At 47.2% G+C, this 20,160-nt stretch overlaps 1 protein-coding gene across 3 annotated transcripts in view; it reads right to left on the minus strand.

The window, feature by feature from the left end:
• The window catches only part of nrp1a (neuropilin 1a), a 57,706-nt gene extending 38,667 nt beyond the window's left edge, over window positions 1–19,039 (minus strand). For 2 of the 3 annotated variants that reach the window (XM_031872330.1, XM_031872328.1), the window contains exons 1-3: window positions 18,489–19,039; window positions 16,730–17,160; window positions 15,263–15,437 (exon numbers count right to left, since the gene is read on the minus strand). In XM_031872330.1, the coding sequence (XP_031728190.1) occupies window positions 15,263–15,437; window positions 16,730–16,796 (242 nt within the window). In that variant the 5' untranslated portion in view covers window positions 16,797–17,160; window positions 18,489–19,039. The other variant, XM_031872329.1, reaches the window with a different exon arrangement.
• Between the last annotated feature and the right edge of the window lie 1,121 nt (window positions 19,040–20,160).

Raw genomic sequence — 20,160 nt, forward strand, 5'->3', positions numbered from 1 at the left:
TGTGTGTGTGTGTGTGTGTGTGTGTGTGTGTGTGTGTGTGTGTTTGCATGATGGTTCAGATGACTTTTCCATGCTGTGTTTTGACTGTGAGCAACGGGGCGAGAGCCGCTCCAGAAAGCAGATTTCAGGTTCGGGTTTCCACAATTTCCTAATTGCCCGCAACGCACCGTGTCCCGCCAACTTTGTTCAGCTCTGCGGGCCACTTATCGAACATATTCCTGCCCAAACACCGCTGAGACGGCCCTCCATCTTCATCATCGCCACATGGATAAAAAATCTGCAATTCGCTCACTGTAAAATCGAGAAATTAATTCTGATGTATGCAAGTATAATGTGCAGCAGGTCTGCGGGCACATTCGGTGAACACACATGCTCTCTCTGTCTCCTCCTCCCTTCCTCAGAAAATATGCGCCTTCCGGGCAAAGGGGCCTACTTTCATAGTTTTACTCGATTCCCAAATTACTGTCAAAACATCACGTCTCCTTAGCGATTTCAAATTCAGTTAATGCGCAGGATTTCACACAAAAAGGTGATTTACACTTTGAATGACGGCTCGGGGGGGGGGGGGGGGCTAATTCCCTCAGGTGGGGCCTGACTTGTATCCACACGCACAAATTACCAGTTTTTTTCCCCAACAAAAATGGTTTCCTTCACCTGATTCAAATTTAAAATAAAACCTATTTGCGAAAACAAAAATCAAGTTACTAGAGGTGATTTGTGGGGAAGGGCTATCATCAGGTTTATTTTTAAAAATGCAAAATATAACAATAGTAAGAGTCAGCTATTGAGAGAGGCAGAGACAGAATGTAACTAAATGTAGAGCTGGATAGAAGTGGCACTCCTTGAAATTGGGTCCCCTGAGGAGGTGCAGTGGATGGATGACTTCACTCCCCTTTCTGCTCGGATGGAGTGATCTGTGGTGATATGGAGCTGTCACCATGCATCAAGCTCCTCTTCTTCTTCTTCTTCTTCTTCTTCTTCTTCTTCTTCTTCTGTCTGTTTATAAAACTAATGATTGCCAGTAGGCCCTGACAGCCAGCCATTTGCTCTGCTTTTCCACTTTTCAGGATCCACACCCAAATCTCATCAAGGAAAGTCCAGGAAAGATCTTGTTCCCCCCCTTCTTGGGCTCGTCATATAATTTGGAAATCCTCTTTTCTGTGTTTAATCCCCTGCCCGAGCTGTTTGGCCTCTCTTCATTTCTCCCCGTCTTGTGATTTCAGACCAGGTCATCTTCCTCTCTAGTCGCCGGACCACCAGCTGTTGCAACAGCCCCGGCTGGGCTCACACAAGTACCACTTTGTTTCAGCTACTTTATCAGCTGCAGCACAGTCAAAAAAAAAACTAGTTTCACGTGGTGTTTACAATGCTATCCCCCCCCCTGCTAGCTTTGCGGTTAAATGGCTGGGGAGTTACTCATTATTTAGTTTAATGGGCTCCCGTGTTGCAGGGATCGGGTTTCTTTCTGTTATAACCATGCCATCGTCTAGTTTAGTCACCGGAGCAAATATTTACGATGAAAACATTTAAAGTTACAAAACTCATACTTTTTTGCAGTAAACATTTTTTTAAAGTTATTGCCTTCTCTATATTATTATTATCTTTATTTAATTTGTGCTATCAATTTCTCTGCTTGGAGGTCCTCACCTCTCCTTATTTCCTCTCCTAACTCATCTCCTGATTCTTCTCTTCTCTCCCGATTCCTCTCCTGACTCCTCTCCTCTCCATCTTTTGGTTCCCAGCTCACAACGGAGAGCATCAATCTTCCTGTGGCCCTGCTCTGTTCTATCAGCAGACTTATAATTCACCTCAGAGCCTCCGTTTCTGCCCCCCCCACCCCCTTACTCCACCCAGCAACTGCCAAAAGCTGAGCGTTGCCAGACGCCTAAAAAATTTATGCTGAGATGCATCATTGAGATGAAGAAGGGGAGAAGAGCAAGCTGTTGTACAGCTCAAGTGTGCGGCTTTGTTGTTTGTGTGTACACATATGCATGATGAATGTGCAAACGTGTGTACATGCAGAGCATTGTGCACATTGTGTCCAGTGTAGCGTGATTATAGAGAAAACAGGCAACCAATGTTTTCAATTCTCCTGTCCTCACAAACTCCCTGTCAGCCAGGAATACTCCTATTTACTTTTGACTCCTCGCACCTCCACAAAAGCTGTTTGTTGCATTTTTTTTACCCCGGTGCTTTATCATCAGATCGGATGGCCCTCGTAAAAGGCAGCATAGCGGGAGAGAGGATGCAGATGGAAGAGAGAATACGCCCCCGGGGGTCCTCACTGTGCAAGGCGAGAAAGAGAGAGACCTCCTTCTCGAAAATGTCTCTATTGGTGCCTAAATGACTGGTGTGTCCGCCAAAACTCCGGCGGTTCTGCTCCAGTGGGCCCACACGCTTCGCCCTGCGAACACAGATCCATCCAGGCCCTTATCATCTGGAAGACATTACGGCGAACGCTTGGCAGGGCAGTTTGAGGGCTCCGCAAAAAGGCTCTCCTGTTGCCAGCGGTGTTAAATGTACCTCTAATTCATCGCTCTGAACACCTGTGGGGACCTGCTTCTAGGGGTTGAGCATCCTCAGGGAAGACGGGACAGTTAACAACCTCTATTCAGGATCATAAAAGAAGAACATGGTATTCTACATCATATCACTCCTGTTCCTCATGACAGTACAATCCAGTTGAGACATGCATCTATTTATCGGTCTAGTCTGCTTCGGGTCTGGGTGGGCCTGCCAGCACGCCACAACACACACACTCAGACGATTACACACACACGCAGTGAGCTGCCTACCACAGTGCTAATAGTGAAAAGCGTTTGCCAATCCAGCGGGGAAATTACAGGGAAAAAAGAAAAGGGGTAGGGGGCTGAGGAGGGGAGGGGGGTGAATGTAATTCTCAACGACCTTCGCTTCACCGACTCAAATGTATTAGCCTGCCTTCTCTCTTCAGGCACAGAGAGAAAGCAATCCGCCAGTGTCAAACGAGAACATTAGCCCTCCTTGCAAAGCCAAAGAGAAGGCGACAAACCAACGGCCTAACAATATAACAGTTATATTGCCCGAAGCTTTCCCATGGAAACAATCTGTCCTCCCTCTATAAATGTCCGCTTGATATGGCTCCATAAAAGCAATACAATCTGAGGCAATGGAATAACACTATGACAGACTGTATGAGTCTCATACAATTGGTGGGGTTTCTTAATCAGACCATTTATAAGCTCAAGCATGCTGTGGAAACCCCCAGAACAACAGCTCTTTCTTTGCCATCACTCCCTTTGGTAGAGCTGTGCATAGAAAGAATGCCGTGCGCTTTTCTCCGGCATTTCTCTTCACGCGGCTCTCACAGTGCAACTCGCTATCGCACGAAAACATGTCACCTACCACATGTCAAAACATCTCCGGGTAACACAAGTGGAGAGGCCTAAACAACGGACTTGGGACGGCTTCTGTGAGGCCCGGGGGGACTTAGCAGGAAAAAGGACTTTGTTGTCAGCTGTCAGAAAACTCCGGAGACCTCACGTGTTAACGAGTCTTGGCGAACAAACTGTCACTCGGGGCTGTGGAAAAACATCATTAACATTTGTACAAGGGGGGCACGAGACAAGCTGATCCCCGACTTACTTTTTCCGAGCCTGGAGGGGACATACCTTGCTGAAATAAAATGGTCTCTCTTTCTTTGCCTTCCCTCCCACTCTGCCTCCCTTGTGCATGGGACATTCATTAACCCGCACGAGAACAACAGGTCCACTCTTTCCTGTAATGGCCCCCGCATCAGCTTGCCAGGACAGACAAGACAGACAAGCCGAGGCTACGTCTTAATGATCTCAGCTGAAAACATTAATTGACTTGCTAACGCTGCAATCTTTATTGAAGGTCAGGACCTCGTCGTTAAAACAGAAGCTTTACCATGAAGCAGGAAAAAAGAAAATCTGCAGCTATCACCCACTCCACTGATGTGTCTCCACTTCTGAATCCGCGGAAAATTATTGCAGGAGTCGAAGGCCTCGGAACGGGGCAACCAACCCAGCGGGACAAACCACCGACCAATCAGAGCTGATGGCTTCAGAAGTGGCTCCTCGTCGGCGAGGGGAGAAGGGCATGATTGCTTTGCTCGCCGCCACACGGATGGATGGAAGATAAAAAAAAAGATGGAAGTCCCCCGCCCAGACGGCCCAGCTGCAGCCCCTCCAGCTGGCCGCTTTGGGTGTCGCCCCTACACGGGTTACACTCCGCTCGCCACTCATATTTTTAGATGCCGTGTGGCTGTTTCTGATTTTGCGGCGTCCTCGGCCACACGTTGGTGAAGCCTAGTCGCTTTCCCGAACAGCAATTATCATTAGCATTGATGGATTTAGCGTGCCTCCATCCATTAGCTTTCCTAATTACACTGTCTGCTGTCGCCAACAATCAAATTAATGAATTTGGCTATTTAGACTCAATTATTGCATCCCCCCCCTTGCAACACACACAATAATCCTTTATTTGGAGATATGAGCACAGACTGACAGGGGGAGGATTCTGCCCCAAAGGGGGAATCCTTTCTGCTCAGCACAGAGCAGGCTCACACTGCTGTGAACTGGACGTAGACAAGGGGGGGGTGATGGGTGGGGGCCTAAAAACAAGCAGGGGAAATAAAACTGACCACAAAAACTCCCACTGTTAGCAGGCCGACTAAATCCCCCGTGCTCACCTCATATGTAAGGCCCACTGCACTTTGAACCCTGCCAATAGTGAAGTATGTTCAGCTGACTTGCTTTCTACTCCCATGGGGGACTGGGACATGCCTGCAGGGCCAAAGCCGGGCTGTTGCATATTTTCAGTCATCCTGTTGTGCTCACTTCGACCTCCTTCCCTCATTAAAATTGCGAAGCATGACAAATGGGTCACAATAACGCAGTGATAGAAAAGTGAGGCAGTTTAAACAAAAGACGCAGTCAATTGGCTCGCTGTTACTTAGTCATTTGTATTATGTGGCCTAATGCTGCTGACATAAAGATAAACTAATCAGTAATCAAGTATTTCATAAATGGACTGATTGGTTTAAAACTGACTTCTTTGGTTGTGATGCATCTAAAAAAGTTATTTTGATTCCTGCTCCAAGACAACAAAGTTCACCACATTTTACAGTCTTTTTGAGCTTCTGCTAAAAGAAAGACACAATGAGCAGCTGCAAGCTACCATGTTAATGTTAATAATAATAAGACAAAAATACATCCATCCTCAGTGCTTTGCTGATGTGTGGACTATATGAGCGCGGTAAATAATAGCTGCAGTTGTGAGCCAGGTTGAGACTTCTTTTCTTCCCCATCACACATCTTGTTATTGTGACTACAGCGAGAATGAGTAACTACAATTAATTAGAAAAGCTGCCCATGGCTAAATGGAAATACACATTTAGCACTTTCTGCCCCGCTAAGTGAGCTTCGGAAATGAAATTGCTTAGCATACAGCAGGGCTCTGTATGCATCGTAGCAAGCAGATATGAATATTCACACAGTGAACATATGCTTTTGCGAATGAATCCCTTTGGCTACATTTCTAAGAAACACTTCATGAGAGTAAAGCAGTGTAGCAGTGGCCTTATTATACAGTCATTGTGACTGAGAGCTATTATGCAATATGTCTGTTATACACCCTATCCTGAGAAGTTTTAACATGTTAACATAACAGAGCCAGGAACTCTGTGATATGTTTTACAAAGGGCTAAAAGAGAAAAGCAGGAAATTGGCATAAAAGTCTGAAGAATACGAGAAAAGAAAGGACGCCGAGGATGAAAAGTCCTGTGTGTTTCCTCAGAGAGAGAGGAGAGAAAGGGAGGGAGGTGAAGAGAAGCACTTCAGCCCATTTCTGGGGCCATTACAGTAGGGAATGTCTCCCATTTGTCCCACCTTGACATTTGAGAGGATGTCTGATTACACGGGAGAGAGGGGCAGGCGGAGGTGAGCGGAGAGAGAGTCCTCCGCAGGGGTCTGTGGCACGGCTCGGATGATATGCCGGGGTTACAACAATGAGAAGTCAAGGGTAAAAATAACAGGGCACTGGGAGTAAGGGGGCGATGTGGCACAGCAGGGCTGCCGCGTGTATGCTCTGTTTTATAACACACTGTCACCGCCCTGCTCTGGTCACCTACGGGACCCGGTGGCATGGATACACGCACACCCTGCAGGGAGTATTGGGCTGCATCATCTTCACCTACTGTATAATGAACACTCAAACACCCATAATAAAATATCTTGATGCATTGGAGGCCCTTAAGCAGGGGTCCAAAATGGGCCTGGAACATACTAGAACCATTACTAAGCTTACATCAATCTCTTTGTGAACCAAAGACAACCACCTCGAGACAAAAAAAACAGAATGCTCAATTTGACCAAAAAAACGGCATACATTTCCATTACAAAAAGCAACAAAAGATTGGTGAAAAACCATGCTCATGCCGCTATTAACTCGCCTCACTATCACTTGGACTAATTGTGACTTTCTGATCGTAAAACTCCAAAGAAGAGGCCAGGATCATACCCCAATCAAAAGGGTTAATTTGGGTATGTCCCAAAAAAAGGGGGGGGCGCTTATTCGGGGACAGACTATTACTTGATATCCTGTTCATGAGGACATGGTATGGGATGCACTGGATCGCCCGGCATGCTGTAACCATGTGACGAGAAGAAACATGAGGAAACGTGGAGATAATTGTCAACAACCTGGAGCTAGTGACTCACTGAACTTAACAATGGACTGATTCTAGCAGAGTGAACGCTACATAACTTCACATTTTACGGGCTGATGAGAAAAAGACAAACAATATGCCCTCCCTGAAAAGGAGCGCCGCATGCGAAGGCAATCATCTATCTGTTCCTGATGCTGTGAGAAGCTAGCGGCGCTCCCCGCTGGGTAACGAGCTGTGTGCGCGAGGAGCCTGCCGCATTCAAAGAAGGCAAGAGGAGCTGAGGAGGAGAGGGAAAAGAGGAGGGGAATTGAAGCTGGGGTCAACTAGAGGTAAAGGCTTTGGGTGCTGTTCAAAACTCTCTCGCCTCTCCACAATGGGCAGGAAGGGAGAAAGAGTGGCGTGGGTGGGTGGGTGCTGGTGGTGTTGGGTTAAAAGGAAACTGACTGGCCGGGGTGAAAGAGTGTGAACGCGAGTAAGTTGAGCGGTTGATAGAGTGACGGAACAGAAACAAAAGAGAGAAGTAGTGCAAATAGCTGATGGAGGTAGCTGGCAAACAGGTGCCAACACGAATCCAGAAAGGGTTCAGAAGCGTGAAGCATGCTCAGCAACAGCTAGGGAAGCTCGAGGGCAATGGTGGTAATAACTGCACTGGGAATTATTCAATTAAACGCCCCCCATCCGTCCCCTGTAGCGTTCTCCCTCCTTCTTTCTTTTCCTTTGTCCTCCCTGCAGTCGGTGGAGGCGGCGGGGGAATGAGGGGGTCGGAGAGCAGTCTGGGCTGGGTACTCCGTGACCCGGTCATGTGGCTGGACGCAGAGCAACTTGGCTGGGAGCGGTGGGGAGACTGAACAGGCCCCGAAAGAGAACTTCGCAGAGGACTTGGAATGTATACAAGCAGCCGTCTGACCTTCAACCACACAATAACCTTGAGACAAGAGAAGCTATTTGTAGATCTTAACAGGAACAGGAAAAAGGATGGTGACGAAAATAAATAGGGGGGGGGTTTCTACAATAGACACACATTTGCTACAGCATGGCCAGTTGTTGCCAGATTCGTGAAGTTTCTTTTGAATGCGGATCAGCCCTTGGACACAATATCTACCGTTTATAACCACATCCTTCATTTCCTTCTGACGGCCGTATTGTTCTCACTGCCTGCAAAGAACTCAGATTTTCCAATGATGCAGCACTTCGAAGGCCAAATGAGCCGTGCTGCGAGGGCCACGCGCCAAGCGGTGTGTCTCTTCCGTGGAGCCGGGCAGACAAGCCGAATGCTCGGCATTACTGGGCCGATCTAAGTGCTGATGGTCAGCCAGTCCTTGCCAGCATTTGGAGGGCAAGGTGACTCTTTCATTTACTGGCCCTACAATCACACTTTCCTGCCAATTTGGAAGCAGTCCGGCCGGTTGTATCGTTTCCCTCTGCTTTCTGCTGAAATCCACTGGGAGATTGTGTAAGTTCATGAAAAAGAGGGGCCTTCTTGCCGCTTATCCCCGTGTGGACAGGGGTCATCCTGGAACAGCTTGGGGTTCAGGCTTCTAATAACTCTTTCAGCACCACCCACTGTGATAATGCCACAGAAGGTTGCTGTAAGGCTTCTTTTTTTTTACAATTACTGCCATCTAACAAAAGAAACGAGAAGCCGTGAGAAAAAGAAAAAGAAAAGCAAAGTGGTGGCTGCTATAAAAAAAGGAAGACCACATCTAATGTTGCCAATTTAGTGAGGAGAGATCAAGAAAAAGAGCAAACAAAGCAAGGGCTTGTGAGTGGCTCTAACTCAATCAGAGAGCGGTGGGGTACCGCCCCATCAATCACTGTCTGCTTGCCATCCGCGCCGAATCACGGCCAGCTGAGTGGTGGAGAAACACCAGCGAGCCGACCCGCTGTGCGCAAACACAGTGACCAAAAATGACCCGGGGGGATCTGGGGCCGAGACAGGAGGGCCATTGGCTTTACTTCCTACCTATACCCTCTTACCCGCTGCAAACAAACTTTGCTTCACCACGAGCCCCTCTGGGGACTAGCTTGATTGAATAAAGAACCCTGTGGTCGCTGAGCCCCCCTCCAACCTGTTACCCCTTGTGGATCTGTAAGCACTGAGGCGTTGGGGCAACAAACGTAGGACCACGGCCACATCAATCAAACTCATGAGCCTCATTCAAGGTTAGACCACTCAACGCAACATGTCTGACAAGCCTGGACACGCCGCATTAAAGTGTCCAGACCTCCCTCTCCCTCTTCTCTTTCTGGGACGGGCGATTCTAAGAAATCCACCCCCGGCTACTGCTCTGCTACTTATTAACTCAAATTATTCCTCATTCATTCACCCTCCTTATCCCTTCTTGTTGTTTTTCCATGCGGTCTCATAAACTGGGAAATCAGCATTTAATGGAAAGAAAAGAAGGCGCGAGACAAAAACCTGTTGCTAATTATATTATATGAAGCGGAGAGGGGGAGACAGCGATTATTGCCAACTGTCCTTTGGAAACAGAAACGCATAATTGAATCATAGCCCCAGTGTTTAATGCTTTTTCATCTGCGCTGGAGGGAAAAATCAGTATGAATTTTCTTACAGTCAGTAGATGTGTGTCCAGATAGAGAGCTGAGATTAACAAATGTTGTCTTCTAATCATGACACTCTCCTCATGACGCTTCTTTTCTAGCAATCTGTTTCAGATTTAAAAAAAAAAGAAAAAGTAAAAGAGCATACGGCTGACATCTCTAAGCTGTGTGGGCTGTGTGCGGCTCCGTTCCACAAGAAACTTCCATATAGGGAAGCTTGCATTGGTTTGGGGCTGGAATGAAAAAGACGGAGGGAAAAAAAGAAAGAAAAAAGAATTCACCAGCCGTGTGCCAGATACAGCTTAGGGACACTCAATCTCTGGCAAACACAAGCCGCTAACTCCCACATCGAGATGAGAAACAAAACAGGCAGACACATGAGACTGTATGATGCTTTTGTACAGCCGCAGATATATGCGACCCAGGCTTGAAATCTAGCGGGTTATTTATGAGCACTGGCCTTGTCGCGTCTCTCTCTCTCTTCCTCGCCCTCCCTCCCTCGCTCCTCCATTTCTTACTCCTTGGCGGTGAAGTGGACCTCCCCTCCCGCTGCGAGGTAGAGTGGCTCGCCTCCCGGTTGTGGTCAGGTTGTGCATGAATCAAAGTGGTGACAGAGCAGCGGGGAGGATGGCAGATGCCACAGACAGAAAGCTTTTCAATCAGGTTGCCCTTCCAAGCCGCGGCCAAGGTGAAACACTTCACCGGCGGATGAAAAAAGACAAAAAAAGACCCTCAACCCCACGGTCACACACACACACACACACACACATATTGCAGGCATGTGCACAGACCTACTTATATCCTGCTCATTAGCCAGGGACTAACCCTTTATGTTTAAAAGAGATGAAGACGAGGAAAGAGAGTATTGAGAGTGAAGGTCAACGGTTTTCCGGTGCAACATCTCCGTCTGCCGTCCTGTCTCTCTTGCCCACTGGTTAGCTAACAAAGTGAACACTTAACATTCATCTGCAGCTCCTCATTTGCTTTGACCGGCTCCCCTCACCTCATCCACGCTTAAGGTTTGCAGGTCGCAAATGGGAATGATGAGCTGTAAACAGAAATTGAAGTCGCATGGTGCTCGTCTCTGGACGTTTTACCACGCTGACAAAATAAGTGTTTGGTGTAATTACCGTGAAGAGCAAACAAGACATATTCAAGGTGGATTGCTCTTTGATCTTCTGTTGACAAGCTGGCCTTTCAATGTCATTTGAGGTGCAATTTGATTTCCATTGTTATGAAGCATGCAAGTCTATTGCTGTGGAAAATACCAGGTGCATAATTTCAGCTGCTTTTGTCAAACCTGGTGGTTAAATGAAGCGGCGTCGCCTCGACGCCCTCCTCATTCTTTTTTGCTGTGCCTATTTTGCTGTGCCGCTTTGAACTCCGCCAGCACGGATTCTTCCCTGACATGCACTATGAAAAGACGTGCACATCCACAACAGAAATAAATGTCCCCTAACAGGCCATAAGTATCTCCAACAATCCGTGTCACTCCGAAGCCCCGTCCGCTCAGCCCGGGAGGTCAGAGCACTTCCCTTCTTTAAAAGCCTCTACCGCCACCGGCCCGTTCAGAAAAAAAGGCTCCTGTTGCGTTGCTGCCTTATTTATTTTTCTTCCATGACAACGGCTGATAAACGGCTGCACAGCCCACTTCTCCTTATTTGCTCGGGATTGCCTTGTAGAGGAGGGTGAAAGAGGAATAAAGGGGGCGGGGAGAAAGAGCTGTTTTCAGATCCTCACTCCCCAGCTGGGAAGCTCCACCGCTCTCTATCGTGGAGCTGCTATTCAGGTGACAGGGGCAACAGGGGAATTAGGGTAATTGGCCGACTGGATCTTTTCCCTAAAGCCCCTTCTGTCCTCCACTCTCACTTCCTAGAAACAGGTGGCACTCTTTGTCGGGCACCGTGGCCATATGAGTGGAGTTAGTGGCATTCCACATGACAAAGACAGAGCCAACTATAGATCTAGGGAAGGGTCATACCCGCCCTCCCCCTCCCCGATCTCCCATTAGTCATCTCTGGAGTCCGGGGCCTGGTCAGGAATGCCAGGAGGGGCAGGATGTCTATTGTAGAGGGTACACAGCGGAGAATGTTTGCCTTCCCAGCAGGTCCAGCAGCTCCACAGGGGCAGCTCAGCGGGAGGCCGCAGCGGAAAGGGGCAGTGGGACGGAGAAAGGAGCGGACTACAATTAAAAAGAAGAGGAAGAGAGCGCTTTCCCAAGCTTTAAGTTACAGGCACCTGAAGGCGGGGGGGCTCTCGCGGGCTTTTGAAGCGTGGAGAGGTGGGAGGCTGACTTTCCCCCTCCGTCTCCCCCCTCCACAAAGGGCTGCTGCTTTAGGAGGCATTCCTCAAATATCTCCGCCGCCTAGTACCACCCTGCCATACATTTCATCTGAACCCTCCCCTCTCCATCCACTGCTGCACAGACTGTCACACTGGGATTTTCTGCGAGGTCCAGAAAAACACCAACCAGACAGAGAGAAAAGCAAAGAAACGAGGGAGCGCTGAGAAAGAGGAGAGAGTGTCTCTGCTTTTTAACCCCCTCTCTCCTGCGCCTCCAACAACAAACAGTGCAGCTCTGACTGTCTGGCTGGCTTGCTGCAAGGAAAGAAGTCACTGTTTTGGGTTTTTTTGGTTGGGTCAGCAAATCCAATGCTATCAATGATTCATAATGTTGTCAAGGGTGCATCACATCTACAGAAAGTTGGCTCTCCTCTTCGAGAACAGCCTGCAGCTCATGATGGGAGAGTATCATCTCAGCAGGTCTACGCTCAAACCTGGAAACTTTATCCGATTTCTAAACAGAAAATCTGACTTGGACAGTAAGAACTATAGTCTGTTCTACAAATTTTATAAATTGCCCTTTAATCTACCCTACGTGAAACCTGTCCGTCACTTTGTCTCAAATGAAACCCACTGAAACCTCTGTGTTTCCTTCAGATGATGGAGACGAGCCTGGCAGCCCTTATCAGATCGCAGAGAAACGAGAGAGTGCCCGGTGAGGGAGCAGAGCGAAAGCGTATCTATTTACTTCAGTTTTTTTCCCCATCTTCAGCTTAGCTCGCTCATTCCGACCATTTTTCAGAGCAAAATTGACTTCAAATATTTGCCTTGATGCGGGCGGCGCCTTCGCCTCAAACTTCATTAGCCGTGGGAGCGGCGAGGGCGAACCCTCCCGAAAACTTCACTCTACAACGGTGCGTGAAAGGTAAACACGTTCTGCATTCAGAATGGCAGGGCTCACTTAAGTCTCCTTATCTCGGTGATGAAGTGCTTTCCTCCCCCGGCTCTCAGGATACAGGCCTCTGCACTTCCCCAAACAAACCTGTCAGATGGAGCACACACGTGCAACAACACCCACCCCCCCGGACAGACTCCACTCAGTAAAAGGCTGTTTTACCCTTTTACGAGCATTACTTTGAGTGCTTCTTGTTTGGTTTTGCAGATAACAGCCATGTTGGGGAACATGTGGTGCATGTGTGTTCCATTTGCCCACTAATTAGATTGCAAGGCAGTGCACTGAAGCATGCATTGTGGCCCACTCTGCCAGTCCATCTGATAAGGAAGCCATTCTCATCAGTTTCCATTTATGTAAGGGCTGATTTGGTCTGTGGAGCTGCGACGGGAAGTCTGATGGGTCCAACGCAAATCACACCCAACTACTGTCTACGGACACATGAGTAACTATTCCCCCATTCCATAATCCAGTTACCTATGACATGCCTTGTCAGCGATTAGAACAGCAGCCCACTCTCATGTTACATCGAGCCGTAATTTGAAATTAAGGAGGAAAAAAAGGAAAATGGATTTCACGTCATGGCCTGTCGTTGCCGGCTAAAGCCAAAGGGAAGCGGCACGAGGCGGAATACATTGTGAAGTGGAACTAAAGTCCCATGAAAACCACTGCATTAGAAACATTAAAAATGAAACGGCATGCCGAGGTAAAAATAGGAAACAAAACTGTGGGTCAAGGTCGACCCCGTTTCCCGGTGCAGTCTCTGTGTGGCCCACATGAATCAGAGACTTACTTGTTTCACAGCCGTCTGTCGGTGTCATTTGTTTTGGGTTTCTCTAGACGAGTGGCTCATATCATCCTGACCACACTTTGGGTATGACATAGTCTGCTCTACATGTAATGACTAAGGAAACAGGGCAGACAGCGAGAGAGAGTCGCTCACAGAACAAACAAATTCACGACACAAACTTCATCTGCGAGAACAAGGTAACTGGCAATCTGCAAATTCGGCGGCTGCTAAATGAAAGCGTCGAGCTCATTTGTAATTGACACATGGATGGATCGCTGAGCCCAAAGCCCGCCCTCCTTTCAACTCTGTAAAAGAAAAAAGCAGCTTTCGTTGAGCCTGAGGGGGCCAAATTCTTTTTACTGCGTGTGTTTAGAAACAGGAAATTCATTCCTGACTAATTTGATTAGCGCCAGCATTGTTTCTGCTAACACCCCCCTCCCTCCCCCTGTCCCTTCCTCTCCCTCTCCCGCTCTCATTCTAACTTGAGGATGTTGGCAGTTTAACAGTCTCTCTGGTGCTGAAATCGGACCCAAAAAGAAGAGTCAAGGAGCATCCAGCTTTCAAAAAGATGGCCGTATTCGGCCTGCCATAAATCTCTGACAGCAGTAAAGAAAGGTTAAAGTGGGATTGAGATCCGGGATTAAAAAAGAAAAGAAAACACACCCTGCAGGCATATACGGAATGGGGTGGGGGGACACTGAGGGAGCACAAAAGAAGCAAAGGGTCCAGGTTTTTTGGGTGGAGCAGTGATACAGTAACAGGATCCAGCAAAGCCCTGTACTCTCCCGAGCCCTGTAGCGTAAACAAACAGCTGAGACAGTGCAGGGCAGAGGCACCGGCACACGCACTAAAACCACACACACACACACACACACACACACACACACACACACACACACACAGACAGACAATCAGAGGGAGGCGGTCTGCCCAGGCAAGGCTCACCTCAGGGCACCCACACTGACACAGCCTCATCACATTACTGTCTGTCTCCCGTTTCATCGGCTTAAACCATCTATCTGACTACAGGTTAGCCGCTTAGCTCTTTGTTTGATGCGACAGCTCGCGGCTTGCAAGTCAAATAAGGATCAGTAACTAACTGTCGCTAAGGGATTCACCTTAAAAAATAAGTCATTTCACCAAGTTTAGAGTTTAAATCTAAGTGAAAGAAAACAGATGAGTCAGATCATTTCACTTGTTTCCAGCTCCGACATTAACAGAGTGACTGCCTGATTAAAATAGGCTGAGTTTTTTATTTTTATTTTATTGAGCCCCACTCTTGGAAGTTATTACTTGTTTTGGGGGAGTAATGGGATTTTATGAGCAAATGTGAAAGTAAATGGCTCATTAAGATGGACATTTTTTCTTCTTCTTGCAGTGCATAAAGTAACCATGGTTAATGGCCTCCGGTGAACCCAATAGGCCTTTTGCAAAATTACTGCAATTCAAATCAATATCACACACCGGTGACTTCACTCCACGAGGACGGGAGGCGAGGGCATTCCAAAACCAGATGGCAGGGAAGGGACATTCCTGCATGCCCTGTGTAAGGGCAGAGCAGGATCGCATTGGTGCGGCTTCAGTGAGCCTGCCGACACTAGATGGCGCAGTTTCATGTGCAATATGCATGAGGGGAAGGGGGGAATGAGTGTCACACACACCCACACTCACACACACACATGAAAGGAAAACACATGTATATATGCTATGAGATATGAATGTGTTTGTTTGTGTGAACAGCTTCTACGCAACCTCTCATGGTGTAATGGCTCCCAAAGTGAGCTTCCCAGACAGATTCATTTCACTAATAATGTTATTTCATTCACTCATTTTTGCAAAACAAAAGCAAACTGAATATTTTCACTCTATCGTCCTTATTCCAGACTAACTTTAAATCAGATTGGGGCCCTCGGAGACAAAAAACATTCGATAAATTCAGTTTTTTTTGGGGGAGGGGTACCAAAAGCACATCTGTTTTCCATAGAAAATATTGTGGTGTACTTACTTGCACTCCCGGTCCTCCAGATCGAAATGCGGATTGAAGTTGATGAGGATCCGCTGGTGAGGACCAGGCGCCGATATCACCCACACGCATCTCTGAGAAGGGGGATAGGACAGGGGGTATCCGGGCGAGGTGAGGTAGTTGGCGGTTGAGATTCTGATGTTGCCTCCACATTTATCTGCCAAGGGAAGCGAAAGAAAATAAGTTTTTTCAGGAAAATAAATTTATATTTCACAATTCTGATGCTCAAATTTCATACATTCGTATCATAGCTACATTATAGCGGCTTATAGTTGGACTAGACCAGAAAATGTGCAACTTCCTTAAGACAGGACAGATTCAGAGAAACTTTTTCTTCTCTAATAGGGTCCAAAATATCTGTCTGTCTTATACAAAGTTGAATTGGTCAAGACAAACAAATGTTAAAGAGTCTGCACAGACTTTAACTGGCACACAATGTATATGTATGTTGGTATTTAGTATCATGATTAATAATATTATTATTATTTATGGTGAGTTCTTATGGAGCAGCCTTGCTGTGGCACACTGAGATGAAAGTTACATTCAGATGAAGGAACAGTTCCTCACATTAGAATAAGAAAAGGAGCAGCTTTGGGTAGATGTATGAATGCAAATTAAAAAGTGTGAATGGAGAAGCTTCAGTGAAAGAAAAATAGTTTTTGTTTGGCCGAAGCGGAAAGTCCCAGTGATTCGTCTGTTCCTCTAAGCTACACTATGAGTTTCACCATTAAAGGAATTGTGCTTTTCAGAGGGCCATAACTCACATTTATCTTCATTCGCGCGCGTTTTCATCATTTTAAAATAAAAGCTGCCAACATCTGCTGCTTTAATACTCACGCGCACACACACACGGAAATCAGTTAAATCGGAATAAAATGAGTGAGGAATGAAAGCGCAAAGTTCTTACAGCACGTACGAATAGAACAAGGGGAAGTTGTGTAAACCGAGGATTTGGGCTGACTATTTGAACTTCACAAAAACACACAGCATGTTAACCGATAGCTGGCCCCAACAACACGGGATACAAACGTGCTCTCAAATGAGCTTCTGATATATTACAACCATCACAATAGACTGTAATTGCGCGAATACAAATAAAGAGATATTTAGGGATATTATGAGGGCATCATGGGAGATAAAAACGCCTAACATTGGAATACTGGAGGGATAACATGAATAAAAAAGGTATAAAATAAAGAGGAAACACAATTAAATAGGGCCATGAAGATCTATAGTCGCTGTTGAGCAATAATATTGAAGTCTCTGTTGAAATATAATAACAGGGATTTTCCCGAGGTGTTGGCAGAATGGGCAGGTGAGCGCCTTGCGAGTTTGCCAAAATATCAGCGGAGATCAGAGCAGGCTAATCTTTTAGAAAAATATTGGGATTAGTAGCTTTGCAGTGTACACAAAAGCTTTATTTATACTGATATCAGATATCACACTTACCGTTTTTGAAAGCCTTGACCACCAGAAGGATTCCCATGAACAGGATCAATACTAATCCACAATGCATCCTTGTTTCCTCACCCAAAAAATAAAATTACGCATACAAAAAGATAAAAAACTCCGTAAAGAAACTCCTCCGGCAGGTTCTTCTACGAGAGTATTCTTCTCTCGACTCGACAAAATAAAGCGGGAGCGTCTCTTTTTTCTTTTTTAACGAAGTTAGAAGTGTAGGGGCTCAGGTCGCTGGCATCCTGTCATTCAGCTCCTGTTTCCTCTCGCCTGTGCCGGCTGCGCTCCTCTCTCTAGCACCCACCGTGCCATATCCTCCCCGAAGAAGCCCAACGATGTGGAAGAAGAAATGACCCACTCCCCGTTTTCGTTGTTGCGTTCCTAGTCCGTCAAACGATGCCCGGGCAGGAGGTAATCCTTGGCTGTGGGAAGGAAAAGAGATGTGAACGGAGGTGTGAGCAGGGTTTGGGAGGAATACGCGCTTGCATGCGGTCGCCGTGCGCTCTGGACGTTCCGCGGGTCCGTCTGTATACGCGCTGCTGCCGATACAAACACAGCTATAAGAAAAGGGCACAGATGCACCCCCCTTCACCCAAAATTGTGACCACTTTTGCTTCTATAGGCTCAGAGTGGGTGACTCGGAGAGGAGGATGATTGGCTTGATGACAAACAGCCAACCTATGTGGGTAAAGCCTCGTGTCTTTATATGTAAGCGGAGCCGCATACTGAGTCACAGAGTACCAGCAGTCCGTTAAGTGACATGACTCTCTCTCTCCGTCTCTTTTACTCTCTCTCTCTCTCTCCCTCCCCTCCCGTCCACTCCCCTCCTCTCTCTTCTCTTACAAAAAAAGAAGCTATCATTAACCTGAGACGTAGTACCAGAGCAGGACTCTAATTTAAAAACATTAATTTGGGGAATCACCGTGTACCGAATATGATATTTATCGAAAAGAACCATGGATTTTAACAATTATAAACGCAGATTACAATGAAGAGGGGTGTTTCTTTGAGGGTGTCCTCCTCCGCTTCTATCTGGGACTGATCATGTTATGTGACACAAACTAAACTACCTAATCTACGGAAGTTCTCTTTTGTGTCTCCAGATCAATCCAGCTCGGATTGAAGCATATCTGCACCGCAGTCCTTGTAATAGGCCCAGTTTGTTTTGCACAGGAGCTAAATAATAGAAAGTGCCCCCCCCTCTTAGACGTTGTGGGTTTCTTTTGTGCACCAGCAGCTATCCAGATGCGCCGATTGTCTGCCCCACAACAGTGACACCATTAAACTGGCACTCCGATATTTAGGGGAAATCAATTAAAGCGTAAATCTAAGTAGCCTCGAGTCATTTACTCGAGGCTGCCCTTACTGGGTCACTCTGCGCGCACGCACACACACACACACACACACACACACACACACACACACACACACACATACAAAAGGAACGGAGCAGCAAAGCCTAAATTGGAACATATACTGTCAAAATCCCGCAGTAACACAACGCATGGCAATTCACGATTATACAAATAAAAAAGTTTGAATATGCATGTTGTAATCTAAATATTACCAAAAAGAATATACCAAAAATAAACCAGGAACAACAGCGGGATCATATGAGATCAAATTTGTAGAATTGTTGGTGAAATAGTGGGAAAGTGGTGATAAAGCTATCATCATGTCAGTGCTCTCTCACGCAGCGGTAATTCTTTCAGCCCTATGCGGTAAGTCAAATAAAAACAGCTGCATTCACCTGCGTCTTGAGGACTCGCAAAGCCGCAGGCATCCAGCACTCCTCTCTCCACTTCCAACATGCGTGGAGGAGCGGAGTGCAGCTACGATCCGACAGGCTCCCTCCGATTCTGTTCAAATGACACCAGATCTTCTCCGGAGACTCATAAAAGCAAGTTATTCCCCCCAACTCCTCCTTTTTTTGTTGTACACCGGGGGAGAAACACAGCGCAGTCCAGTTTGGTCCTGGGTCCCCACCGCGCAAAGACGCACAAGCCGACAGCCGGCGACTCGCTCTCCTCTCTCCGTACAGACTAGTCTCCTCCCCGGAGCTGATCTCTCCGGGTCTCTCTCCTTGTTTCGCCCCCTTTCATTCGGCGCTGTCACAAGTGAAATCCGGCCAGTGTGAGGGTAAAAAAATAAGCAGTCCCCAAAAATATCAGAGGGATCGAAAAAAAATTATCATTAAGATAAAAGGTAAAAGTCCTGGTTGATCTGTTGCAAGTTTTTTTTCTTCCACTCCGTCCGTCTCTTCGCGCGCCACCGCTCTCGGCTCCTCACGCTGATGCAAATGCAGAGGGTTTGAGTCCCTGCCAGCGCCACACGCCCCTTTACGAGGCATGAGTGCGCGCGCGCGTGGTTGTTTGCGTGCATGTGTGTGTGTGTGGAGGGGGTGTCTCCGCAATCGAGATGCAGATTTCACACAACTTCCTCTCTCTCTCTTCCCGTCAGCCCTTAGCTTTCTTTGGACGCATCAGAAAGTCACATTAGATAGAAGATGCACTAACCCGATGGTGTCTCTGAACGTGTCACACAGCAGAAAATGAGTAAATTAGTCATCTGTGGTTTGTACCTTCCTTTGCTGTGTCTGCATGTTTTCGAGTGGTTATATTTATTCTCTTCTATGGCAGGATTTTTATACATGTATTTATATGTTCATTGAAGGATGTACAGTTTTTAAAGCAAGAATGTATTTTAAAGCCAACTCTGCCTTTTGACTCCTGCAAGCAGAACCCTGATCACTAATCCACTGCACCTGCATAAGCTTCCCTTGGAATGAATGGCCAATGGCGTGGAGGATCCCCCCCTCCCACATGAGGACATTTTATTATGGTCTGCAGCTGAGGCCTTCTGCATCTCATCTCATGCAAGTTAGGGTTTGGGTTAAGGTTACAAAAATAGGCACAGCCTGAGGTGGGCGTGGCATGACGTGGTGTGAGGTGCAATATGGTCCAGCTGTGGCCTGTAGCACCTCACGCCACGCCTACATCACGGTCCCTTTGGCAGGGGTTAGGGTTAAGCTGACTGGATTTGGGTTAGCGTGAGGTGGGAGTGAGAGGGCAACAAGATGGCAAGCAGAAAGTCCAGAGTGTTACGACGCGACACGGAGGCAGCGGCAGACTGAGAAGCTCTGCCCCACCGTGCACATTTGGGGGGTGTCAAGCACTCTGGCACGTGAGGCTTGACCTTGGTGGTAGCCAAGGTGTACCTTGTTACTTCCCTAAATATGCCCTGTTCCCAGGTATCCCCAGTGGTCGGAGAGGATTGCCGGGGAGTCCGAGGACACAGCAGCAGACGCCAATGAGGACCATAACACGGGGGCGGCTGGCCAGTGGTTGATCCCCCCCCCTCTTTTTAATTGGACCTTTCAATTTCTTTCTTATTGTGCTGGACTTCGATTCATTTTAGCTTCC

This window comes from Anarrhichthys ocellatus, unplaced genomic scaffold, assembly GCF_004355925.1.
Source record: "Anarrhichthys ocellatus isolate YVR2014 unplaced genomic scaffold, GSC_Weel_1.0 scaffold63, whole genome shotgun sequence".
Lineage (NCBI taxonomy): Eukaryota > Metazoa > Chordata > Actinopteri > Perciformes > Anarhichadidae > Anarrhichthys > Anarrhichthys ocellatus.